We start from the raw sequence: 24,310 nt of genomic DNA on the forward strand, positions 1-24,310 counted from the left end.
GCTGAAAGCAGAAAATTGGCCTGGTAAGGAAGGGAGTATAAGTGCCTGGTAGGCAAGTGGTTAAAGAGCAGGGAAAAAAGATGATTGCTCATGAAAAACAAAATGGCTGAGACCTTAACAAGATGGCTGTCATGTACAGCTTCCATGTCTCTATTGCGCATAATTGTTACAGTAATTCACCACACCTAAATGCATTGAGTTGCTGCCATGTGATTGGCTGATTAGCAATTTGTGTTACCAAGCAATTGAACAGGTGTACCTAATAAAGTGGCGGGTGAGTGTAAATCCCTTAGTGTATTATATTTACCATACCTCCCAACTTTCTGAGATGGGAAACGAGGGACACCTATTAGCAAAAGAATGTAGACATAGGATACACCCCCTGCTGTGCCCCCATTAAAGGAGAATGATTCGTTAAACCCACAAGTGCTTTATTTACCACTACTATTCCTTTATATTGGCTTTTGAAATATACAAATTCAGTAATTTAGAAATTGGATTACACTGTAAAACACTCTTTGATAGATAAATAGTTAATTTTATATACAACTATATAGATCAGATCAAAATGAGGGACAAATGAGGAAGAAGGAGGGACAAAGGGACTTTGTTCCAAATCAGGGACAGTCCCTCAAACTCAGGGACAGTTGGGAGCTATGCATTTACTGATTACTTAGCATACACTTGAACATGATAAAAAAAAAAAATCTAAGGCTAGGCCTGTACTAACACCATATAGTACAAAATATCATGCTCTTGGATCCACAAAATCTAAGCCATATACAGTATAAATAGTATTCATGTTAAAATGTTATAAATATCATAAACCCATTAATGGAAATGAGAGGTTAATGAAGGAAAACAAAACATTATGTTAGTGTCTTTACATAAGCAAAACGCTTATATAGTTAGTGTGATATTATTTCTTACTGTTTGGTTATCTTTCCAGGCAGTTTCAGACTTGTTATCATATCCCGTTTATACACACAGGTAAAGTTAAAGCTGAGATTATTGAATCTGATGATTGGTGTATCCAGGACTCCAATGTAAATGGTGTTGGAAATATTGATATAGGATTCATCGTACTGTGGAAAGAAGGGAATACCATCAATGTGTTGTAAGCAAACAGAAACAAGTTAGACCTTTTACTTCATACATTTGTTCTGTCACTGTCAAGTAATTAGCAATGAAAAAACAGCTTTGAAATATAGAGGGGTCACTTCACTCTGCCTAATGGAAATGAAGCCTGTCATTCGTTGAGCCCAACAATCAACAGGCTTCCCCTAGCAAAAAATGGAAAGTCTTCTGCCTTGCATGGACCTGCTGGGGGGGAGGGGGAGAGGAGGTTTGTGAAGAGACTATGTAGCACCCAGTGGCCCCAAAGATAAGATCTTCATGAATCATAGATTGATAAGTGAAAAAATTAGACCTGGTTCACACCAATGTAGTTTGCATTTTGTCCATTTTACAGTGCTTTTTTTGGTGGTTTTGATGTGTTTTGCATTTTTTGGGGGGCTAACTTGTTGCTGGGCACATTAAAAATGCAAAACACGTCAACATATGCACTACATGCATTTTCTGCAGCATCTCCATTGAAGTCTATTGAACCAAAAATGCAACGTTTTGCATTTAAAAAAGTCCCTGACCCTTTCCAAAATGCACCTGCTCGAAAAAGCATAAAAGCATAGATATCAACATGTCCCATAGGAATCCATGTTAATGGATTGTAGTACGTTTCTTCAAAAAGCACTACAAAACGCATTGGAGTGAACCAGGTCTCAAGGAGCTTTCTGGGGAGAGGATCTGTATTATAAGGATAAATGTAGTAAAAGTAGAGATATCCCTAAAAGTTTACCACTAGCCCAATTTCCTTTATAGAGGAAGAGGTAAGATTTCTCTCAGTGACCCCATTGAAAGATCTTCTGTCACTTCTTAGCACTGTGATGCCTGCAAAAGAAATCTCTCCAACAAGGACGTAGGCAGCAAAAAAAAACAAAAAAAAATTTACATGCTCCCTGACTCTTCCCTGTTCTATATTGAGACCTGGTTCACACCTATGCAGATTTTTCTCACACGTGTTCTTGACGTGTTTTTAATGCATTTTTGATGGCTTTTGCATTCAGTGTTTTTGGCAGGTGTCTGTTGTCTTTCAGGAGAAACCAAAACGCATCAAAAATGCAAGCACTGTGCTTTTGATGCATTTTATCTGCATTTCCATTGAAGTCTATGGAACCAAAAACACAACTGCTGCAGGAAAAAAATGTCCCTGGAAAAAAATACACCTGTACAAAATGCACAGATGTGAACGTAACCCATAGGAAACCATGTTAAGTGGACTGTAGTGCATTTCTACAGAACTGAAAATGCACTGAAAAACGCAGGCCTAAGGGCACGTTAACACTGAAATGCCATAGGGAAAGCCATGTTTCATGTGCGTTTCCCACACTGCATTCAAAATACACTCTGCTGTCAACATAATCCTAATGGCATCCCAAACGCAGATCCCAAACACGGTGCGTTTACCTGCACCAGATGGGATGGTATCGCAGTCTTATGTGATCCAGTGTAGTGCGTTTTTGAAAAGTGGTACATGCATTACTTTTGGTGTGATCCAGTGTAATTTCAGTCTATTCAAATGAATGAGCTGAAAATCACATCACACAGAGGAATGGCACAGGAACACAGACTGAGGCCCTGTGTGAATCAGGTGTGAACTGGCCCTAAATGAAATGAAACGTTTTGGCTGGAGTTGGGCTTTAGGCAATCTTTCCAGGAAAATCTGAAGCAAAATGCTAAGAGTGACGTTTTCCATATATTTCCTGTTGTAAACAATACATACAAGCTGAAAGAGCTGCTAAAATGAATGAATGAATAAATGAATAGTGTGTTACCGTCAATGTGTTTCCACACCAAGTGGATGATGCTAGGGCCATAAAATATGTCACTCTGAAGCCATTGACCATGTCATTAATATAGTAATTGCAGTCCACTGATGTATCCCTCACATGAACTGTGGAAGGGTCGTAACCAAGTGCTTCTAGCTCACATCGCTTCATTGTGACTGTCATTGCATTGTTTTCACAGACAACCGTAGGGTGAAAATCATCACGTGCTGGGAAAATTCAACAAAAGAGTACATATAAATCAATCAGTGGGCAATGCATACAAGAACTGTTCTTTTACACATGTACATTGATCCTCTCCTCTTACTATTTGTTACTGCTTACAGACACTTTTAGCCATATGGCCCAGTTCCCTAACAAACAAGAAACAGAAAGAATTCCTAAAGCTCAATGTTTTAAAGTGTTTCTAAACCCAGGACCCTGCATTCACTATATCTGGTCTCTCACAGTACACAGAACATGGAAATGCAACTATTTTAGTAAATATAAACTGCTAAATACCTTTTCTCAGCAGTATATAGCAGTCATGCGACTTCTATCAGTGTTCAACAGAGCACTGGTTAAAGTTTGTGGGAGGAGTTTTCATTCTCCTCTGACTGTCCTATGAGGCTGCATGACCCATGAACCTCTGTCTGGACAGTGCTGATTGGCCCTGTGCTGATCACATGCACTTTCCCAAGAAAAAAAAACCTCTCTAGCAATATACACCAAACTGAGCATGTGCAGATTGTCTCTTAGAGCTCTGTACTATCAGCAGATGGATTGGAGACAGTAGAATTAGGGGAGGATCAGGGAAGACAGGATCAAACAGCCTTTTTACACAATGCGAGGGGGATTAACCCCTTAGGTTCCACAGTGAATATAGCAAGCATGCTTTACTGCATATACAGACTGATTTTACTGTTGTGGGTTTAGTAACACTTTATGCTCAAGCTGAACCCTTGCTATTTATTACTGTAATTCAATCAGGCTGTAAAACAGTAATAAATAAGGAGATCTTTTACTTTTTTTTCCAGTATAAAAAAAATTATTTTCAAGCAATGTATTATCCGAATATAATCCAAATTCTTAGGGGAACTACAGCCAGAAATGTGTCATTAGGGCTATTTTGATTTCCCCAATATCTGTCTCAAAAATATCATATAAAATTAATTTGGACACAGTGTTGCATGACTTAATAATTGTCAGTCAAAGTATCACAGTGCTGAATGCGGAAAAATTGTCTGGTAATAAAAAAGGTGAAACATGCCGTCCCGAACACAAATGGGTTGTTAATTTGTGTATTCTACATCTGCATGGAGTTTGGCTTTAAGTTGGATATAAACCCAATTACTAAAATGCCATGTGATTTCAAAGTAATTTGTAATACTCTCAGATGTTCCGCTTTCATTAACATAACATTTGGTGTTCCTGCCATAAAAGTCCTGGTTCAGGCACTGCCGATGATGGCTATGAATAAGGTGTTTTACCCGAAACGCGTAAGTTGCTGTAACTTGCACACTGTACCCTTTATGAATAAAGTACTTTTATCGGGAGAACGAGTTTCCGGCTTTTCATCTTATACTGCTATTCTGCTGATTATAGGGTGACTACAGTCGTGATGCTGCATTGTCACTGTACTGAGCTCTCACTATTCCCTCCAGGCCGTGCCCCCTCCCCTGACTTCTCCATCAAGATCAATAATACATCCATCAGTCCCTCCCCTCATGCCAAGGTACTAGGTGTACTTCTAGACTCCCATCTGTCCTTTCAGCCCCAAATCCAATCACTGTCCAAATCTTGTAGACTTCACCTCCGCAACATCTCCAAGATACGGCCGTTCCTAACCTCTGAAACCACTAAGCAACTTATTCACTCCCTTGTTATATCTCGCCTTGACTATTGTAACTCCCTCCTCATTGGCCTACCTCATCGCAGGCTATCCCCTCTTCAGTCTATGATAAATGCTGCTGCCAGACTCATCCACCTTACTAACCATTCTGTATCTGCCACCCCCCTCTGCCAATCCCTCCACTGGCTTCCCATCGCCCAACGGATAAAATTCAAAACATTAACAATAACATATAAAGCCATTTATAAAACTCTGTTCCCCAATTACATCATCAATTGTCCTATCTCCAATTATCACCCAAACCATACTCTCCACAATTCACACAACCTCCTGCTCTCTAGCTCCCTTGTCTCCTCCTCCCATGCTTGTCTCCAGGACTTCCCCCATCCTCTGGGACTCTCTACCCCAATTTATCAGACTATTGCCTACTCTGCTCACTTTTAGGCGATCTCTGAAAACCTATCTCTTCAGGGAATCCTATCCTGCCCTCAGCTAACAATGGAATCTTCTATTTCTCCTACCAGTCCATCCCCCACAGTTATTAACTTTTGTACCACTAGCCCCTCCCTCCTAGATTGTAAGCTCCAAGGAGCAGGGCCCTCCTAACCTAACCTTCTTGTATTGAACTGTATTGTTGCTGTATTGTCTCCCGTTATATTGTAAAGCGCTGAGCAAACTGTTGGCGCTGTATAAATCCTGTATAATAATAATAATTGTCACCCTGCCAAATGGGCTTCTGATGGAAATTACAAGAAGCATTTCAACACACATTATACAGACACAGACCACTGTTGTCACCATAAGGAGAGCCACCTTGTGAAATGCAGTCATCACTGAAGTACATGCATATAGAATAAAATTGCTGCAAAGAGGTTGCAGGAGATCAGCATCACTGAGATTCCACAAGGATTTAACCACTTGCCTACAGGGCACCTATACCTCCTTCCTGCCCAGGCTAATTTCCAGCTTTCAGCGCTGTTGCAGTTTGAATGACAATTGTGCGGTCATGCAACACTGTACCCATATGAATTTTTTTGTAATTGTTTTGTGACAGATAGAGCTTTCTTTTGGTGATATTTATTCACTTCTGGGTTTTTTATTTTTTCTTAAACAAACCAAAAACCACTGAAAATTTTAAAAAGCGTGACAGCTCGTGGAGGAGAGAAATGCAGATAACTGGCATTTCCCTATTTACATGTGATCAGCTGTGATTGGACACAGCTGATCACATGACCGAGCCAACATCTTCGGCTCTTTCCATTGATCCTCTGTGTCCAAGGGACACAGTGCACCACCGATCGCCACGCTGCACGCCCCCGGAGCCACGCATGCGATGTCCTCCCAGAATGAGAGAACCGCCTTGTGCCCGTCATTACCTTATATGGGGGGCGGGAGGCGGTTAAAAAGGGTTTTTTTATGTCAGTTATTTAGGTTACATTTTTCTTTAGCAAACTAATCATTTTGGCATAATGTCATCGACTTTAAAGGGATGTTCTAGTTTTTCAATGTAAAAGTGAGCAGCCTGATGTAACTAATCCTACCAGTATATGCTGATATTGTAATGTATGCCCAGACATATATTCTCATTACATCACTGACTCTTCTTTAACCACTTGCCCTCCTGAGGATTTACCCCCCTTAATGACCAGGCCTCTTTTTGCTACTCGGCACTGCACTAATTCAACTGATAATTGTGCAGTCATACAATGCTGTACCCAAATGAAATTTGCGTCCTTTAATTCACACAAATAGAGCTTTCTGTTGGTGGTATTTGATCACCTGTGCACTTTTTATTTTTCGTACTATAAACAAAAAGGGGTCGTTTTGGGGGGTGGGGGCATTTTATGCCCAGCATTAGAAGTTTATGCCACACATCACTCACTCTTCTAACCACCTAAAGACCAAGCCTTTCCTGACACTTTAACCCTGATTTACTATTGTGCCTAGGAGCATTTCCGTGGGCTAACATCTACTTTTTAATAGCGAACGTCTACTTTTAGACGGCAAAGACATTTACTAAAGAGAGCGTCAACAGGGGAGGGGCTTTGACGTCACCACGATCTGTCGGATAATCACTGGCGAGTATAGGAAGTGTGCAGAGCACACCCAAAGGCTGAATTACTAGAGGCATGGTTTTACTGTTTAACATGTGAGTGGGACCTGTATTGATACATTAAAGTGTTTTTAAAGAATAAGGCACCATTTCTTCTTCTTTTCTTTTTGCATACATGCATGTGGAGTTCTGGAAGGGATAAGAGGAGATAGTGTATATTGATTGCTTTGTGTGCAAGTTATAGCGTCTACAAACTATGGTATAGATAATGGAATTTACACAGATTTTCCTTTCTGACTGCTCATCACATTTCTTGAAGAGCTAAAATACCAGGATAGTACAAACACCCCCAAATGACCCCTTTTTGGAAAGTAGACACCCTAAGCTATCTGCTGCGAGGCATATTAAGTCTATGGAAGATTTATTTTTTCCCCACAAGTTTCTGGAAAATGACAAAAACTTTTTTTTCTTTTTACACAAAGTTGTCATTTAAATTATATATTTCTTGCACAAGCCATGGATATATGTGGAATGACACCCCAAAATACATTCTGCTACTTCTACCGAGTATGGGGATACCACATGTGAGAGACATTTTGGGAGCCTAGCCACATACAGGAGCCTGAAATCCAATGACCACTTTGAAAGCTTGAAGGTGCGTAATTTCCTCATTTCACTTCCTCACTACCTATCACAGTTTCGGAGGCCCTGAAATGCCAGGATAGCACCAAACCGCCCCAAATTACCCCTTTTTGGAAAGTAGACACCCCAAGGAATTTAAAAAGAGGCATGGTGAGTATTTTGCAGATCTATTTTTTTCTCAAAAGGTTTTGAAATATAAAAAAAGAAAAGAAAAATATGTTTTTGTTTTTTTCTTCAAATTCAAAAACTTGTGGCAACAAACGAGATCTGCAAAATACTCACCATGCTTCTGATCAAATTCCTTGGGGTGTCTACTTTCCAAAAAAGTGGTCATTTTGGGGGGGTTTGGTGCTATCCTGGCATTTCAGGGCCTCCCAAAGTGTGATAGGTAGTCAGGAAGTGTAATGAGGACATAAAGCCCTTTAAAAGCCTGATGGTGCTTATTGGATTTTGGGGTCCTGTACTTGGCTAGACTGCCAAAACATCTCTCACATGTGGTACCCCCATACTTGGGAGAAGTAGCAGAATGTATTTTGGGGAGTAATTACACTTATACCCATGGCATGTGTGAGCAGTAAATCATTTAACCACTAGCCTACAGGGCACTTATACCCCCTTCCTGCCCAGGCCAATTTCCAGCTTTCAGCGCTGTCACACTTTGAATGACAATTGCGCGGTCATGCAACACTGTACCCATATGAAATTTTTATCATTTTTTTGAGACAGAGCTTTTTTTCGGTGGTATTTAATCACCTCTGGGATTTTTATTTTTTCTTAAACAAACCAAAAACCACTGAAAATTTAAAAAAAAATGTTTTTTCTTAGTTTTTGTTATACATTTTTGTAAATAAGTGATTTTTCTCCTTCACTGATGTGCGCTAATGAGGCTGCAGTGATGGGCACTGATAAGCTGCACTGATGGACACTGATAGGTGGCACTGATGGGCACTGATGAGGAGGCACTGATAGGTTGCACTGATGGGCATTGACAGGCATCACTGATGGGCACTGAAAGGCAGCACTGATACATGACACTGATATATGGCACTGATAGGCGCAACTGACTGGCACTGATAGGTGGCACTGATGTGCACTGATAGGCGGCACTGATGCGCACTGATAGGCGACACTGACTGGCACTGATAGGTGGCACTGATTGGCATTGATAGGTGGCACTGACTGGCACTGATGGATGACATTGAAAGGCAGTTCAGATGGGTACTGATATGTGGCATTGATGTGCACTGGTATGCACTGATATGTGGCATTGATGTGGCACTGATGGGCACAAGCACGTGGCACTGATGAGCACTGACTGCTGGCACTGATGGACACTGACAGGTGGCACTTCTGGGGCCACACTGATCTTCAGGGCAAACTGATCATCAGTGCCCTGATGATTAGTGTACATGTCCCCTCCGCAGAAAGCCGATTACCTGCTCTCCTCTCCTCTCGAGCTGTCAGCGTGACAGCTCGAGAGGAGAGAAATGCCGATAACCGGCATTTCCCTGTTTACATGTGATCAGCTGTGATTGGACACAGCTGTTCACATGACCGAGCCGGCATCTTCGGCTCTTTCCGTGATCTGCTTAGTCCAAGGGACACGGCGCACCGGTGATCGCCGCGCTGCGCACTCCCTGAGCCGCGCATGCGCGGTGAGAATGGAAGGATGTCATATGACGTCCTATCAGAACGAGAGAACCACCTTGCGCCCGTCATTGTACTATATGGCGGGCGGAAGGTGGTTAAGTGACAATTTTGTGTGAAAAAAATTATTGTTTGTCATTTTCCAAAAATTTGTGGTAAAAAAATAAATTATTCTATTGATTCAACATGCCTTTCAGCTAATAGTTTGGGGTCTCTACTTTCCAAAAAGGGGTCGTTTTGGGGGGTGGGGGCATTTTATGCCCAGCATTAGAAGTTTATGCCACACATCACTCACTCATCTAACCACCTAAAGACTAAGCCTTTTCTGACAGTTTGACCCTGATTTACTATTGTGCCTAGGAGCATTTCCGTGGGCTAACATCTACTTTTTAATAGCGAACGTCTACTTTTAGACGGCAAAGACATTTACTAAAGAAAGCGTCAACAGGGGGGGGCTTTGACGTCACCACGATCTGTCGGATAATCACTGGCGAGTATAGGAAGTGTGCAGAGCACACACAAAGGCTGATTACTAGAGGCATGGTTTTACTGTTTAACATGTGAGTGGGACCTGTATTGATACATTAAAGTGTTTTTAAAGGATAAGGCACCATTTCTTCTTCTTTTCTTTTTGCATACATGCATGTGGAGTTCTGGAAGGGATAAGAGGAGAGATAGATCCCTGGAGGTGAGATATCCATCCATCCATTCTCATCCACCACAGTGAGCACATGTTTGGAGAACCATCAGGTGGAAGATTCACATACTGCTATGAGGAATTATTCTTGAAGGACTGTTTGGAGCATGATTAGTTACATCTGTCCTGTAGGACTAAAGTGATTTTAGCCTAATATATTGAGCGCATAATAGAGCAGTATTTATTGGTATTGTCCATTGATTGACTGTCACAGGTTTTTTCCATCTCGCAAGAGGACTTTTCATTACATACGGACATTTCTGGAGATCACAATTGGAGATTTATAAGTATTAATTTTTTTTTTTCTCCAATATTATTTGCACTTGCACATTAATCACAATATTGTATTAGTTTGATTACTATTTATTTATTCAATATCACATTTTAGTATGGGTAAATAACACAGGAGCGCAGCACAAATAATTTTTATCAAGGGACAAAATGTATGTGAAATGCATTGAAAAAGCAATGACAGCAAAAATGACATTTTTTAAAAATTTCAAATTTCCCACCGGTTCCGGCGCCTGTACGTCCCAACGTCACAGGGACTGGAACACAGAAGCCGGATGCCGGCATTGGCCGGAGGAGATGGCCAGGGACGCTGCAGGGGACACATCGCGGGAGCGAAGGACAAGGTAAGTGCTGCAGGGACCCCCTGAGCAACGCCGCATGGTAAGCCCGAGTGTAGCTTGGAGTTACCGCTCTTGGTATTGAAATTTTACCCCGAGCTACACTCGGGAAAACCGCTAAGGAGGTTAATGAAAGAATGTCGCCCGAAGTAGATCCAACGTCAATCACGGTGTAAGGAGGCGGCGGCGACCCGAAAAAAGAAAAAAAAATGTTCCGCTCCCGACAGTGGTTCACCAGCCTTATGCAGTGAACCAGGGTGACAGTTCTTAAATAGGTAAGGGGCAGGGCCAGCCGGGGACATCATCCGAGTGACCCCACCCCATGTGACATCATTGACAAGGGGGCCTCCAGATCCCGCCCCCCCCACGTGAATAAGTATGCGGTACATGGTACCGCTACTAATTCACACAAAAACAAAAAGTGTAGTGTAAAAAAACCACAGGACACGGTCATTGACAAGTCCTTTAATAAAAGAAAAATCTCAAAGAATGCCCCACGAAGTAGGTCCAACGTCAATCATGAAGTCTGTCGCCGGCGACCAAAAAAAAGAAAAAAAAAAAAAAAGTTTTCGTGTCTGACGGTGGCTGCCAGCCTTCTGCTGTGAGTCTCGCTGACAGCTCTTAAATATGTAAGGGGCGGGGCCACTCGGGGACATCATCCGAGTGACCCCGCCCCATGTGACAACATTGATGTCACATGGGGTGGGATCACATGCATGATATCCCTGGGTAGCCCCGCCCCTTACATATTCAAGAGCTGTCACCCAGGCTCACAGCAGCAGAAGGCTGGTAGCCACCGTCGGACACGGAACCTTTTTTTTTCTTTTTTCCGGTCGCCGGCGACAGGGGATTTGTGATTGATGTTGGATCTACTTTGGGGGACATTATTTTATTAAAGGACTTGTCAAAGACTGTGTCCTGTGTTTTTTTACACTACACTTTGTTTTTTTTGTGAATTAGTAGCGGTACCATGTACTTCATACTCATTCACGTAGGGGGGGCGGGATTTGGGGGCCACCTTGTTAAAGGGGGCTTCCAGATTCTCATAAGCCCCCCGCCCGCAGACCCCCACAACCACCGGCCAGGGTTGTGGGGAAGAGGCCCTTGTCCCCATCAACATGGGGACAAGGTGCTTTGGGGTGGGAGCCCCCTTGCCCCAAACACCCCCCCATGTTGAGGGCATGTGGCCTGGTATGGTTCAGGAGGGGGGGTGCTCGCTCAACCCCCCCTTTCCTGACCTGCCGGGCTGCATGCTCAGATAAGGGTCTGGTATGGATTTTGGGGTGGACCCCACGCAGTTTTGTTTTTTTTTACATTTTGGCGTGGAGTTACCCCTTAAGATCCATACCAGACCCGAAGGGCTTGGTGTGGATGGGAGCGGGGACCCCATGCCATTTTTTATTTATTATGGTGCTGGTTTTTAAATGTAATTCTCCCTTTTTTTTCTTTACTATAGCTCAGAAATTCAGCTGTCACTTCCCCCAGCTAAAAGAGAAAGTTTTCTTTGAATTTATATCCCTAAAGGAAACAATGTTTACTTTGAGTTTATTAAAAGATACAAAGTTTTCAGTAACTTCGGGGAAAGTGACATCTAAGCTTGTGAACTATAGTGAAGAAAAAAAAAAGGCCGGCATTTGCATTTAAAAATCAGCGTCGACATTATTATTAACAATTGTGTAAACCGAGGCATTATTTTCAATGGATTTTCATTCGTAAACGGAAAATTACGTTACCGAGGCATTGGGAAACCGAGGTACGCCTGTATTAGTATTGCAATACTTTGTATTGGGATACCTAGAACCAATATACATCTGAATTGGCAACATAGTACAACATTTGTGTCACATTTGAGATATCTGGCTAGTTACACTGACCTTGCCCAGGGAAATACAGGCAGGATTAGTGTTCAACAACTCCATGGATTAGTGGTTAGCACTGCTGCCTCACAGCGCTAACATACATGTGCTGGTGGCAGCATCTTTGCTTTCTGTCTAAATGATCCCTAGAATGTGAATTAGAATGAGGCCTTGTCTGTTCAAACACCTTTAAAGTTGCACCTTATGTGAATGTCAAACGATGGGATGAGATAAGGGCCTGGACCAATGATTGATTTGATAATGCTGGTTTGCACTCCACCCCCTTTTGGGAAGGTTTGTCAAACCAAGAGAAGAATAAGAGAGAGAGAGAGAGAGAGAGAGAGAAAAGGATTTAAAAAAACTAATAAAATAATGGTATGGAGCCCCCCCCCTAAATCCATAACAAACCAGGAGCGGACTGACCATTAGTGCACTCGGGCAGTGCCGGAGGGCCCAGGGTCAGTAGGGGGCCCCATGAGATGTCCCTAGTACCTTTCACAGGCTTTTCTGGGTGTGGTTTGAGTGTGGGTGAGGACATAGGGGCCCCATGATCCCCTATTGCCGGGGGGCCCCATGAGTTGTCAGTCCACCTCTATAATAGACCCTTATCGAAGCATGCAAATACCGCATGCCTTCAAAGATTTATTTCCTTTGTTGAATTGCCTGCTTGGTTCACACTCGATGCGATTTAAAATTGTGCTTTTTGTTGGCAATTTCACCATGTTTTCTGTAGATTTACAAATGAGTTATTGACTTTTCAGTTGTGTTTTGCATTGGGATTTCTATTGTAGTCTATATGTGAAATCGCAACAAAATGCTGAAAATGTTAGACACAAACTACTTTTGAAATTGTGCTGCAGCAAATCGCTTATGTTAAGACACTCACAACTAGAGATGAGCGAATCGAAGTAGCCGAAGTGGAATTCGAGTCGAATATCGGAAAAATAGCCTACTTCGGACGCGCGAATCGAAATTTTTCCGAAAATGGCGGCGGACATGTGCGGCGACGGAGCGGGGATGTCTGGGAAGGCGCGCAGACAAGGCGCGCTGACCCATAATGCATTCCTCAATGACATGTGATCGCATCAGCCAATCAGCAGCCAGCCAGCCAGCACTGTGTAATGGTCGAGCTATAAATACCGGCCATTTTGGAATTCTTCATTTGCCTGCAGTCATTGAACAGAGGCAGACCGCTCTGTATTAGGGACAGAGTTAGGGCCACAGAAACGATACTTGGGGACAGAGAAACGTTACTTAGGGACAGAGAACCATTACTCAGGGACACAGAATTGTTAATGAGGGCCACAGAATCGTTACTTAGGGACAAAGAAACGCTAGTTAGGGCCACAGAATTCTTACTCAGGGACAGACAGAATTGTTACTGAGTGCCAGAGACTTGTTACTTAGGGCCACAGAAAAGTTATTAGGGCCACAGAATTGTTACTCAGGGACAGACAGAATTGTTACTGAGTGCCAGAGAATTGTTACTTAGGGCCACAGAAACTTTAGTTAGGGCCACAGAATTGTTACTCAGGGACAGACACAGAATTGTTACTGAGGGCCACAGAACTGTTACTTAGGGCCACAGAAACGTTATTAGGGCCACAGAATTGTTACTCAGGGACAGACAGAATTGTTACTGAGTGCCAGAGAATTGTTACTTAGGGCCACAGAAACTTTAGTTAGGGCCACAGAATTGTTACTCAGGGACAGACACAGAATTGTTACTGAGGGCCACAGAACTGTTACTTAGGGCCACAGAATTGTTACTCGCACAGACACAGAATTGTTACTCAGGGACACAGAATTGTTACTGAGGGCCACAGAACTGTTACTTAGGGCCACAGAATTGTTACTCGCACAGACACAGAATTGTTACTCAGGGACACAGAATTGTTACTGAGGGCCACAGAACCGTTACTTAGGGCCACAGAATTGTTACTGAGGGCCACAGAACTGTTACTTAGGGCCACAGAATTGTTACTCGCACAGACACAGAATTGTTACTCAGGGACACAGAATTGTTACTGAGGGCCACAGAACTGTTACTTAGGGCCACAGAATTGTTACTCGCACAGACACAGAATTGTTACTCAGGGACACAGAATTGTTACTGAGGGCCACAGAACCGTTACTTAGGGCCACAGAATTGTTACTCGCACAGACACAGAATTGTTACACAGGGACACAGAATTGTTACTGAGGGCCACAGAACCGTTACTTAGGGCCACAGAATTGTTACTCAGGGACACAGAATTGTTACTGAGGGCCACAGAACTGTTACTTAGGGCCACAGAATTGTTACTCGCACAGACACAGAATTGTTACTCAGGGACACAGAATTGTTACTGAGGGCCACAGAACTGTTACTTAGGGCCACAGAATTGTTACTCGCACAGACACAGAATTGTTACTCAGGGACACAGAATTGTTACTGAGGGCCACAGAACTGTTACTTAGGGCCACAGAATTGTTACTCGCACAGACACAGAATTGTTACACAGGGACACAGAATTGTTACTGAGGGCCACAGAACCGTTACTTAGGGCCACAGAATTGTTACTCAGGGACACAGAATTGTTACTGAGGGCCACAGAACTGTTACTTAGGGCCACAGAATTGTTACTCGCACAGACACAGAATTGTTACTCAGGGACACAGAACTGTTACTGAGGGCCACAGAACTGTTACTTAGGGCCACAGAATTGTTACTCGCACAGACACAGAATTGTTACTCAGGGACACAGAATTGTTACTGAGGGCCACAGAACCGTTACTTAGGGCCACAGAATTGTTACTCAGGGACACAGAACTGTTACTGAGGGCCACAGAACTGTTACTTAGGGAAACAGAATTAATACTCGCACAGACACAGAATTGTTACTCAGGGACACAGAACTGTTACTGAGGGCCACAGAACTGTTACTTAGGGCCACAGAATTGTTACTCGCACAGACACAGAATTGTTACTCAGGGCCACAGAACTGTTACTTAGGGACAAAGAAACGCTAGTTAGGGCCACAGAATTCATACTCAGGGACACAGAATTGTTACTGAGGGCCACAGAACTGTTACTTAGGGCCACAGAATTGTTACTCGCACAGACACAGAATTGTTACTCAGGGACACAGAATTGTTACTGAGGGCCACAGAACTGTTACTTAGGGCCACAGAATTGTTACTCGCACAGACACAGAATTGTTACACAGGGACACAGAATTGTTACTGAGGGCCACAGAACCGTTACTTAGGGCCACAGAATTGTTACTCAGGGACACAGAATTGTTACTGAGGGCCACAGAACTGTTACTTAGGGCCACAGAATTGTTACTCGCACAGACACAGAATTGTTACTCAGGGACACAGAACTGTTACTGAGGGCCACAGAACTGTTACTTAGGGCCACAGAATTGTTACTCGCACAGACACAGAATTGTTACTCAGGGACACAGAATTGTTACTGAGGGCCACAGAACCGTTACTTAGGGCCACAGAATTGTTACTCAGGGACACAGAACTGTTACTGAGGGCCACAGAACTGTTACTTAGGGAAACAGAATTAATACTCGCACAGACACAGAATTGTTACTCAGGGACACAGAACTGTTACTGAGGGCCACAGAACTGTTACTTAGGGCCACAGAATTGTTACTCGCACAGACACAGAATTGTTACTCAGGGACACAGAACTGTTACTGAGGGCCACAGAACTGTTACTTAGGGCCACAGAATTGTTACTCGCACAGACACAGAATTGTTACTCAGGGACACAGAATTGTTACTGAGGGCCACAGAACTGTTACTTAGGGCCACAGAATTGTTACTCGCACAGACACAGAATTGTTACTCAGGGACACAGAACTGTTACTGAGGGCCACAGAACTGTTACTTAGGGCCACAGAATTGTTACTCGCACAGACACAGAATTGTTACTCAGGGACACAGAATTGTTACTGAGGGCCACAGAACTGTTACTTAGGGCCACAGAATTGTTACTCGCACAGACACAGAATTGTTACTCAGGGACACAGAACTGTTACTGAGGGCCACAGAACTGTTACTTAGGGCCACAGAATTGTTACTCGCACAGACACAGAATTGTTTCTCAGGGACACAGAATTGTTACTGAGGGCCACAGAACTGTTACTTAGGGCCACAGAATTGTTACTCGCACAGACACAGAATTGTTACACAGGGACACAGAATTGTTACTGAGGGCCACAGAACCGTTACTTAGGGCCACAGAATTGTTACTCAGGGACACAGAATTGTTACTGAGGGCCACAGAACTGTTACTTAGGGCCACAGAATTGTTACTCGCACAGACACAGAATTGTTACTCAGGGACACAGAACTGTTACTGAGGGCCACAGAACTGTTACTTAGGGCCACAGAATTGTTACTCGCACAGACACAGAATTGTTACTCAGGGACACAGAATTGTTACTGAGGGCCACAGAACCGTTACTTAGGGCCACAGAATTGTTACTCGCACAGACACAGAATTGTTACACAGGGACACAGAATTGTTACTGAGGGCCACAGAACCGTTACTTAGGGCCACAGAATTGTTACTCAGGGACACAGAATTGTTACTGAGGGCCACAGAACTGTTACTTAGGGCCACAGAATTGTTACTCGCACAGACACAGAATTGTTACTCAGGGACACAGAACTGTTACTGAGGGCCACAGAACTGTTACTTAGGGCCACAGAATTGTTACTCGCACAGACACAGAATTGTTACTCAGGGACACAGAATTGTTACTGAGGGCCACAGAACCGTTACTTAGGGCCACATAAACGTTAATCAGGGACACAGAATTGTTACTGAGGGCCACAGAACCGTTACTTGGGGCCACAGAAACGTTAATCAGGGACACAGAATTGTTACTGAGGGCCACAGAACCGTTACTTAGGGCCACAGAATTGTTACTCAGGGACAGACACAGAATTGTTTCTTGAGGGACACAGAATTGTTACTGAGGGCAACAGAACTGTTACTTAGGGCCACATAAACGTTAATCAAGGACACAGAATTGTTACTGAGGGCCACAGAACCGTTACTTAGGGCCACATAAACGTTAATCAGGGACACAGAATTGTTACTGAGGGCCACAGAACCGTTACTTAGGGCCACAGAATTGTTACTCAGGGACACAGAATTGTTACTGAGGGCCACAGAACTGTTACTTAGGGCCACAGAATTGTTACTCGGACAGACACAGAATTGTTACTCAGGGACACAGAATTGTTACTCAGGGACACATAATCGTTGAATTAAAGAGTATGTCAGACAACATGCAGAGGAGTGGCAGAGGAGGCAATGTTTTAGGAGCGAGCAGACGTGGCAGCAGAGGAAGGGGTCGAGGCAGCACTATTCGCAGCCAGAGGCCAGTGCTCCCGGTGTCATCCAGCGGTCGTGTCTCCACCGACAACCCTGCCGTCATTGATTGGTTGGCTCGGTCGTCTTCCTCTTCCCAGGTCACCTCTGACACCTACAGCCAACGGTCGGTGGGTACGTCAGACACAACCGTTAGTTGGCATGGCCCGGGAGCAAGCCCACTGAAATCACATGTCCTCTACCTGCCCCTGTCCTTTGCTGTTCCCTCACCAAGCGAAGTATCGCATGCTGTGGGCTCAGCCCCACTGTACAGTGAGGAAGAGCTAACAGAGGGCGGTCAGGAACGGGGGGAGACATCGGCCTTTTCAGCAGCCAGGCGAACAAGTACTGGCGAGGAGAGTGGCTCGGTAGCCGGTCTAGAGACAGGTCTGTCTCCTGACCCAGACGCAGCCGAGGGGGCTAGTAGTGAGGCGGAGACCGTACTTGATGATGAGGAGGTTGATCGCACTTGGCTGCCTCGTCGTCATCAGGCAATTTCTTCCGCATCATCAGGAGAAGAGGGTGCCAGCTTGGCAGCGAGCGAAACAGTCGGTGGGTTGCCCAGGAGGCAGCAGGGTCGCATCAGTGTCAGTGGAGCCAAACGTCCACGGAGTAGAGCACCAGCTCCACTGCAGCCTACCACCACGGCCAGTAGTGGTGCCGGTGCGCACGGAGGAAGTAGCAGTCAGCCAGTGAGGAGTAGCGGGGGCAAAGTTTCCTACTCGGTGGTGTGGCAATTTTTCGTCAAGCCGCCCGAGAAAGTAAACGTAGCCGTATGTCGACTATGTGGCCAGAAATGCAAGCGTGGCCAGGGGGCCCATGTTGGGACTACAGCGTTGCGTCAGCATATGCAGCGTCACCATTCGGTGGCCTGGGAAAACCGTGATAAAGATACGGCGGTTCTGCCTGCCCCAGCCCCCGCTCCATCACCCGCTCCGTTACTTGCTCCGTCACCCGACGTCGTCAATCACCCTCTATCAGCCAGTCAAGGCTCCAACACCTCTGCTGAGGGGAGTTGTCGCTCGTTGGCATCTTCCGCTCGTTCAGATTCTCCTTCTCCTGCTACTCCTCTTCTCGGATTCCGTCAACAGTCTTTCTTGGAATCCGTTTCCAAGAGACAACAGTTTGCGAGCACGCACCCGACGGTGCAAAAGCTGAACGTCCTCCTGTCCAAGTTGCTGGTGCTGCAGTCCCTCCCTTTCCAACTGGTGGACTCAGCACCTTTCCGAGAAATGATGGCTTGTGCCGCGCCACGGTGGAGAGTGCCAAGCCGTCATTTCTTCGCCATAAAGGCAGTGCCAGCCCTGCATTCACATGTAGAAGAGATGGTGGGCCAGTCTTTGAGCATGTCGGTCTCTGCCAAAGTGCACGGCAGCGCCGACGTGTGGAGCTGTAACTACGGTCAGGGACAGTATATGTCATTTACGGCCCACTTGGTGAACGTGGTGCCGGCACAGCCGCACCAGCAACTTGGACAGGTCACGACGCTTTTGCCTCCACGTTTGCACGTCCTTGGTCCAGCAAACATGTCCGCCTCTACCACCTCTTTTTCCGCCGTGTCCTCAGCCGCCACCCCCGTGCCAAGTCCCATTACCCGACCGGCATATCACATGTGCAGGGCGCAACGGTGTCACGCTGTGCTGCACCTGGTATGCCTTGGCGAACGTAGTCACACAGGGGAGGAACTTCTGAGTGTAATGAACAGAGAAATCGACAGATGGCTGTCTCCGCGCAAACTGAAAATCGGAACCATGTTGACCGACAACGGAAAGAACATGGTGTCTGCTCTGCGTCAAGGAAGGTTGTGCCATGCGCCATGCATGGCTCACGTGTTCAATCTGGTTGTCAAGCGGTTCCTAAAATCCACCATCCCACTGCAAGACATCCTTAAAATGTCACGTAAACTGTGCATGCATTTCAGCCATTCCTACACCGCAAAGAACACCCTCATTGAGCTGCAGCGGCAGAACGGAATTCCACAGCATCGCCTGATCTGCGACGTTGCAACAAGGTGGAATTCAACCCTACACATGTTAGACCGCCTTTACGAGCAGCGAAAGGCCATCACCGATTTCCTGATGTTACAAGTGGATAAAGGTACTCCCCTGTGCAACTTAGATGTCAGCCATTGGCAGCTCATGCGTGACACCTGCCGCTTGCTCAGGCCCTTTGAGGAGGCAACGCTATTCGTGAGTCGGCAGGACTATGGGATGAACGACGTCATTCCTCTGTTGCACGTCCTGGAACAAATGCTGTTAACAATGGCTGGTCAGGGTGCGGTAGACGTGGCGCACAGATCTCAACGCCACATGACCCCTGTGGGGCCAGGACAGGAAGAAGAGGAGGAGGTAGAGGAGGACATTTGTGCTCAGGAATTATTGAGTGAAATGGGTGGTTTTTCCACTCAGCGGACAGGAGTGGAGGAGCAGGAGCATCTGGTAGAGGAGGAGGAGGAGGAGACAGAGGACCCAGACGCACCGTGGCAGTATGCTGTGGAGATGGAGGCAGGGAGTCCCTCGCATTCCTTGGCGCAAATGGCCCATAGCATGCTCGGTTGCTTGCGTAGCGACAGCCGAATAATAACCATCAGACAGAGGGATGACTTTTGGCTGTCCACCTTGTTGGACCCTCGCTATCGTTCCAAAATGGTGGCCTTTTTCACACCTGCTGAGAGGGAGGCCAAAATTACGTACTATAAAAACCACCTATGTAGTCAGTTGGTCTCTGCCTTTGTGCGCCAACGTCCATCCTCAGACACTGTGGGCCCTGTGCGCTCGCGTTCTGCTGCCATGGCAGCAGGGGAGGGGTGGGGTGGTAGGAGCAGTGGCAGCTCCACCAGCAGCGGCTGCCTCAGTCTGCAGTCGATGATGAGTAGCTTTCTTCACCAGCGCAGTGAGGAAACTACTAACCAGCCGCAGCAGCAGCAGCAGCATCAGGTGGACCTGGAGCAGGAGCTCAAACAACAGGCTTGGGCCTACTTGGACAGCACCCTGCCAACCGAGGTAGACAATCCCCTTGACTACTGGGCAACGAAACTTGACCTTTGGCCCCAACTAGCTGAATTTGCCCTTGAAAGGCTGTCATGCCCGGCCAGTAGCGTGGCATCGGAGTGCGTGTTTAGTGCGGCAGGAGGTATTGTAACTCCGCGGAGGACACGACTATCCACCCAAAGTGTGGAGAGACTCACGTTTGTGAAAATGAATCAGGCGTGGATTAGTCTGGATTTCAAACCACCAGTTCCTGACACAACTGACTAAATCCGCCATGAATCATGCCCCAAACATGTGCCACTTTCAGGTCTCCTCACACACTGCTGGTGTGTTCCATTTTTTGTCATAGGGTGCTGGCAGATTACGGGCCTCCCATTGCTGCTGTCTCCATCGCCACACTCTGCCATGTGCCACATTCAGGTCTCTTCACACTGCTGTTGTGTTGAATTTTTTGACATAGGGTGCTGGCAGATTACGGGCCTCCCATAGCTGCTGCCAGGCCCCTAATCTGCCATGGGCCCCTATATACCGCCTCCTCATGCTGCTGCCAAGTCCAGAGTCTCTCATGGGTCCCTGTACGGCCTCCCATTGCTGCTGTTTCCATCGCCACACTCTGCCATGTGCCACATTCAGGCCTCTTCACACTGCTGTTGTGTTGAATTTTTTGACATAGGGTGCTGGCAGATTACGGGCCTCCCATAGCTGCTGCCAGGCCCCTAATCTGCCATGGGCCCCTATATACCGCCTCCTCATGCTGCTGCCAAGTCCAGAGTCTCTCATGGGTCCCTGTACGGCCTCCCATTGCTGCTGTTTCCATCGCCACACTCTGCCATGTGCCACATTCAGGTCTCTTCACACTGCTGTTGTGTTGAATTTTTTGACATAGGGTGCTGGCAGATTACGGGCCTCCCATAGCTGCTGCCAGGCCCCTAATCTGCCATGGGCCCCTATATACCGCCTCCTCATGCTGCTGCCAAGTCCAGAGTCTCTCATGGGTCCCTGTACGGCCTCCCATTGCTGCTGTTTCCATCACCACACTCTGCCATGTGCCACATTCAGGTCTCTTCACACTGCTGTTGTGTTGAATTTTTTGACATAGGGTGCTGGCAGATTACGGGCCTCCCATAGCTGCTGCCAGGCCCCTAATCTGCCATGGGCCCCTATATACCGCCTCCTCATGCTGCTGCCAAGTCCAGAGTCTCTCATGGGTCCCTGTACGGCCTCCCATTGCTGCTGTTTCCATCGCCACACTCTGCCATGTGCCACATTCAGGTCTCTTCACACTGCTGTTGTGTTGAATTTTTTGACATAGGGTGCTGGCAGATTACGGGCCTCCCATAGCTGCTGCCAGGCCCCTAATCTGCCATGGGCCCCTATATACCGCCTCCTCATGCTGCTGCCAAGTCCAGAGTCTCTCATGGGTCCCTGTACGGCCTCCCATTGCTGCTGTCTCCATCGCCACACTCTGCCATGTGCCACTTTCAGGTCTCCTCACACACTGCTGTTGTGTTGAATTTTTTGACATAGGGTGCTGGCAGATTACGGGCCTCCCATAGCTGCTGCCAGGCCCCTAATCTGCCATGGGCCCCTATATACCGCCTCCTCATGCTGCTGCCAAGTCCAGAGTCTCTCATGGGTCCCTGTACGGCCTCCCATTGCTGCTGTCTCCATCGCCACACTCTGCCATGTGCCACTTTCAGGTCTCCTCACACACTGCTGTTGTGTTGAATTTTTTGACATAGGGTGCTGGCAGATTACGGGCCTCCCATAGCTGCTGCCAGGCCCCTAATCTGCCATGGGCCCCTATATACCGCCTCCTCATGCTGCTGCCAAGTCCAGAGTCTCTCATGGGTCCCTGTACGGCCTCCCATTGCTGCTGTCTCCATCGCCACACTCTGCCATGTGCCACTTTCAGGTCTCTTCACACTGCTGGTGTGTTGAATTTTTTGACATAGGGTGCTGGCAGATTACGGGCCTCCCATTGCTGCTGCCAGGCCCGTAATCTGCCATGGGCCCCTGTACCGCCTCTTCATGCTGCTGCCAGGTCCAGAGTGTCTCATGGGTCCCTGTACGGCCTCCCATTGCTGCTGCCAGGAGGCAGCAGGGTCGCAGCAGTGTCAGTGGAGGCAAACGGCCACGGAGTAGAGCACAAGCTCCACTGCAGCCTACCACCACGGCCAGTAGTGGTGCCGGTGTGCACGGAGGAAGTAGCAGTCAGCCAGTGAGGAGTAGCGGAGGCAAAGTTTCCTACTCTGCGGTGAGGCAATTTTTCGTCAAGCCGCCCGAGGAAGTAAACGTAGCCGTATGTCGACTATGTGGCCAGAAAGTCAAGCGTGGCCAGGGGGCCCATGTTGGGACTACAGCGTTGCGTCAGCATATGCAGCGTCGCCATTCGGTGGCCTGGGAAAACCGTGATAAAGATACGGCGGTTCTGCCTGCCCCAGCCCAGGGTTCCATTTTGTCATAGGGTGCTGGCAGATTATAGGCCTTCCATAGGTGCCGCCAGGCCCCAAATCGGCCATGGGCCCCCGTACCGCCTGGTCACGCTGCTGCTGGTCCCACAGTGTGACCTGGGTCCCTGTACGGCCTCCCATTGCTCCCACTCTGCCATGTGCCACTTTGAGGTCTCCTCACACTCCTGCGGTTTTCCATTTTGTCATAGGTTGCTGGCAGATTAGCGGCCTTCCATAGGTGCCGCCAGGCCCCATATCGGCCATGGGCCCCCGTACCGCCTCGTCACGCTGCTGCTGGTCCCACAGTGTGACCTGGGTCCCTGTACGGCCTCCCATTGCTCCCACTCTGCCATGTGCCACTTTGAGGTCTCCTCACACTCCTGCGGTTTTCCATTTTGTCATAGGTTGCTGGCAGATTAGCGGCCTTCCATAGGTGCCGCCAGGCCCCATATCGGCCATGGGCCCCCGTACCACCTGGTCACGCTGCTGCTGGTCCCACAGTGTGACCTGGGTCCCTGTACGGCCTCCCATTGCTTCCACTCTGCCATGTGCCACTTTGAAATCTCCTCACACTCCTGCGGTTGTCCATTTTGTCATAGGTTGCTGGCAGATTACAGGCCTTCCATAGGTGCCACCAGGCCCCAAATCGGCCATGGGCCCCCGTACCGCCTGGTCACGCTGCTGCTGGTCCCACAGTGTGACCTGGGTCCCTGTACGGCCTCCCATTGCTTCCACTCTGCCATGTGCCACTTTGAGGTCTCCTCACACTCCTGTGCTTTTCCATTTTGACATAGGTTGCTGGCAGATTACAGGCCTTCCATAGGTGCCACCAGGCCCCAAATCGGCCATGGGCCCCCGTACCGCCTGGTCACGCTGCTGCTGAGCCCACAGTGTGACCTGGGTCCCTGTACGGCCTCCCATTGCTTCCACTCTGCCATGTGTCACTTTGAGGTCTCCTCACACTCCTGTGGTTTTCCATTTTGACATAGGTTGCTGGCAGATTACAGGCCTTCCATAGGTGCCACCAGGCCCCAAATCGGCCATGGGCCCCCGTACCGCCTGGTCACGCTGCTGCTGAGCCCACAGTGTGACCTGGGTCCCTGTACGGCCTCCCATTGCTTCCACTCTGCCATGTGCCACTTTGAAATCTCCTCACACTCCTGCGGTTGTCCATTTTGACATAGGTTGCTGGCAGATTACAGGCCTTCCATAGGTGCCGCCAGGCT

The 24,310-nt window shown here is 47.0% G+C and overlaps 1 protein-coding gene across 1 annotated transcript in view; it reads right to left on the reverse strand.

Annotated features, from left to right (window-relative positions):
* Positions 1-24,310, reverse strand: part of LOC149439322 (uromodulin-like) — a 73,102-nt gene that overhangs the window by 13,388 nt on the left and 35,404 nt on the right. The window contains exons 5-6 of the mRNA XM_089659206.1: positions 2,892-3,112; positions 931-1,085 (exon numbers count right to left, since the gene is read on the reverse strand). Of these exons, the coding sequence (XP_089515332.1) occupies positions 931-1,085; positions 2,892-3,112 (376 nt within the window). The remainder of the gene's footprint in view (positions 1-930; positions 1,086-2,891; positions 3,113-24,310) is intronic.

The sequence above is a fragment of the Staurois parvus genome, unplaced genomic scaffold (genome assembly GCF_062004578.1).
Source record: "Staurois parvus isolate SC_StPar_1 unplaced genomic scaffold, SC_StPar_1.0 ptg001134l, whole genome shotgun sequence".
In the NCBI taxonomy this organism is placed as follows: domain Eukaryota; kingdom Metazoa; phylum Chordata; class Amphibia; order Anura; family Ranidae; genus Staurois; species Staurois parvus.